Consider the following 2,223-nt stretch of genomic DNA (forward strand, 5'->3'; position numbering starts at 1 on the left):
CACATTTAAATCGCTGCTCGACTCACAGTAGCTTCAAGAAAATAAATTACTAACATAGTTTATAAAGGTGATTTATTTCCAAAAGTCTAATATATATATGATAGTTTAATACTTTATCATCGCTGTCTGTATTGTCACTACAAAAATTTAACTATTCTATATTTCTTTGAAAGATCAATATATACCACTAGATGCCGTTGCAGGTGCGGTTTTGAATGGTGTAAGGCTGTTATAGTATGAACTTTTGCAGTTCTGATGTTTTCATTCAGGCTTTTGTTCAATAATGTTTGTGGTTTGATAAATAATTTGTAAAATCTGCGAGAAGAACTTCTACGTCTCGGTTGGAACTTGTACGTTTTTTTATTATTGGCTAACAGCGGCAAATTTCAAAAGAAGCTTAACGTTGCATGCTTCAACCCGCGGGAGCGTTATAAATAATCAAGATGAACATGGGGTAAGTAGTACTAGTATACTAAAGTAATGCTGTATATTTGTTAACCAAATATAATCTAATTATAGTGTATGAAGCAAGCATCGTTTATTTTTCTTTTATGCAAGCTTTTATCACGGATTTTACTGTCACTACTATACAAAATGTTGATAATTTTATGTTCAAGAACAAAGATTTGTATGTTTCACTAAATGGTTTATTTATTTCACTACACATGTATGGACAACTCCACCAGTTACCGTTAATATAGTTTTGTTTGTTACATATTTTCAATGTTTATCTGAATCGGAATTTCTTGAAAATTCTGTGTGTGTGTGTGTGTGTGTCTGTCAAGCCGCTAAACTGTTAAACCTGGCAGGTACACTTAGGTGTTGGTGTTCGGATCTGACCCTCCCTTACGTCTCCCCCAAGGGGGTCCTTATGTCTTTCATGTGCATTAAAAATCAGATAGTATTAGATATATTGTGATACTACCCACTATAATTTATAAACCGAACGTATTAGTGGGTGAAAAGTTAGACTCGTACACTTTATTTATGTTTTTGGCTTTAGGTCCGACAAGAGAATAATTTTCTCGTAACTACGTTTTTCAGAGCTGCAAACACTATTGGGTGGTTGACTGTTTTAAATATTCGCGAAAATCTTCAAAAAAGCTATTTACCCTAGCTGTTTGTAATTTGGAACTGATATACTGATATAGGCATCTAGTCAACAACATCTCATTGTTTATTTCAGTGCATATTTGTTTCAGTCAAGAACAAGTTTTCTTCATTATCAAAATGTTTAACAAATTCAGAAAGAGGCACTCTTATATTTCATCAAGTTAAAGACTTATTTATTTTGCCTCTAGATAAAAAAATGCGTGTTACGTGTGCAAGCTGACCCAATTACTTTCACAAATAAAGGTAACTAGCTGACGTACCCTTTTAGCATATTGGAACATGGGGGGGGGGGGGATTAGTGAGAAAATAAAGTAGCCAGAGCTTGAGATTAAAATACAGTTATATAGCTGAATACTCTCTCTTAAAGTTTCACACATCAAATAAATGTTTCTTATATTTTATTTTGGAGAGTATGTTTAATTTTTTAGATTTGACAGTTTTGTGAACTTTTTGACCCAAGTTTTTATTTTGTCACAGAAAGCTTGATAGTAAAATTTCTATTATACTTTTCAAAAGAACATTAAGACGTCGTGTTTCATTGAGGGAAAATTTTCGAATGATTAAGATTACTAAATGTGTGTTTCCGTTTAAATCAAGGCGATTTTTTAATCGTAGCAAACCTTCGATAGTGTAGTTAACCGTACAAATGTAGAAATTATCCTTATTTAATTGATATTTTTACGAATGCTTATGTCACCTTCCCATCTATCTTATTCAATATAATCCTCAGGATACAGTACATCTTAAAAGAGAGAATGATATTCAAGCCAGGGTAAGGGGTATGAAGTACAACATATATACTTTAGAGAGATAGACACAACTCAGTATTAACTTGAGATTTCTTTGGGAGATAGGTATACTGAAGCATATTAAATTGTGGCTTAATAAATCATAGAATAATCTGTTTTTGCGTAAATAGATGTATTCACAATAACAAGAACTTTACAGGCAATTTTATGGACAAATCTATATATACTACTAAAACTCTGAGATTGTTTGTTTGTTTGCTTGTCTGTAATTAAATATAGATAAAACGGCGCCCAATAGCGCCATATTTATAATGAATTGAGAATAGAAATCGAATAAAACAAGTTTCGTTAAAATCGGGCC

The 2,223-nt window shown here is 32.2% G+C and overlaps 1 protein-coding gene across 3 annotated transcripts in view; it reads left to right on the forward strand.

Annotated features, from left to right (window-relative positions):
* The window catches only part of LOC106467011 (SUN domain-containing protein 2-like), a 91,001-nt gene that overhangs the window by 17,926 nt on the left and 70,852 nt on the right, over positions 1 to 2,223 (forward strand). Inside the window, exon 1 of one of the 3 annotated variants that reach the window (XM_022395103.1) lies at positions 313 to 454. The exons of the other annotated variants lie outside the window; for them this stretch is intronic. Coding sequence (XP_022250811.1) covers positions 444 to 454 — 11 coding nt within the window. The 5' untranslated portion in view covers positions 313 to 443. Of the gene's footprint in view, positions 1 to 312; positions 455 to 2,223 lie in introns of those variants that run through there. 3 annotated transcript variants of the gene reach the window in all.

Source organism: Limulus polyphemus, unplaced genomic scaffold, assembly GCF_000517525.1.
Source record: "Limulus polyphemus unplaced genomic scaffold, Limulus_polyphemus-2.1.2 Scaffold2460, whole genome shotgun sequence".
NCBI lineage: Eukaryota > Metazoa > Arthropoda > Merostomata > Xiphosura > Limulidae > Limulus > Limulus polyphemus.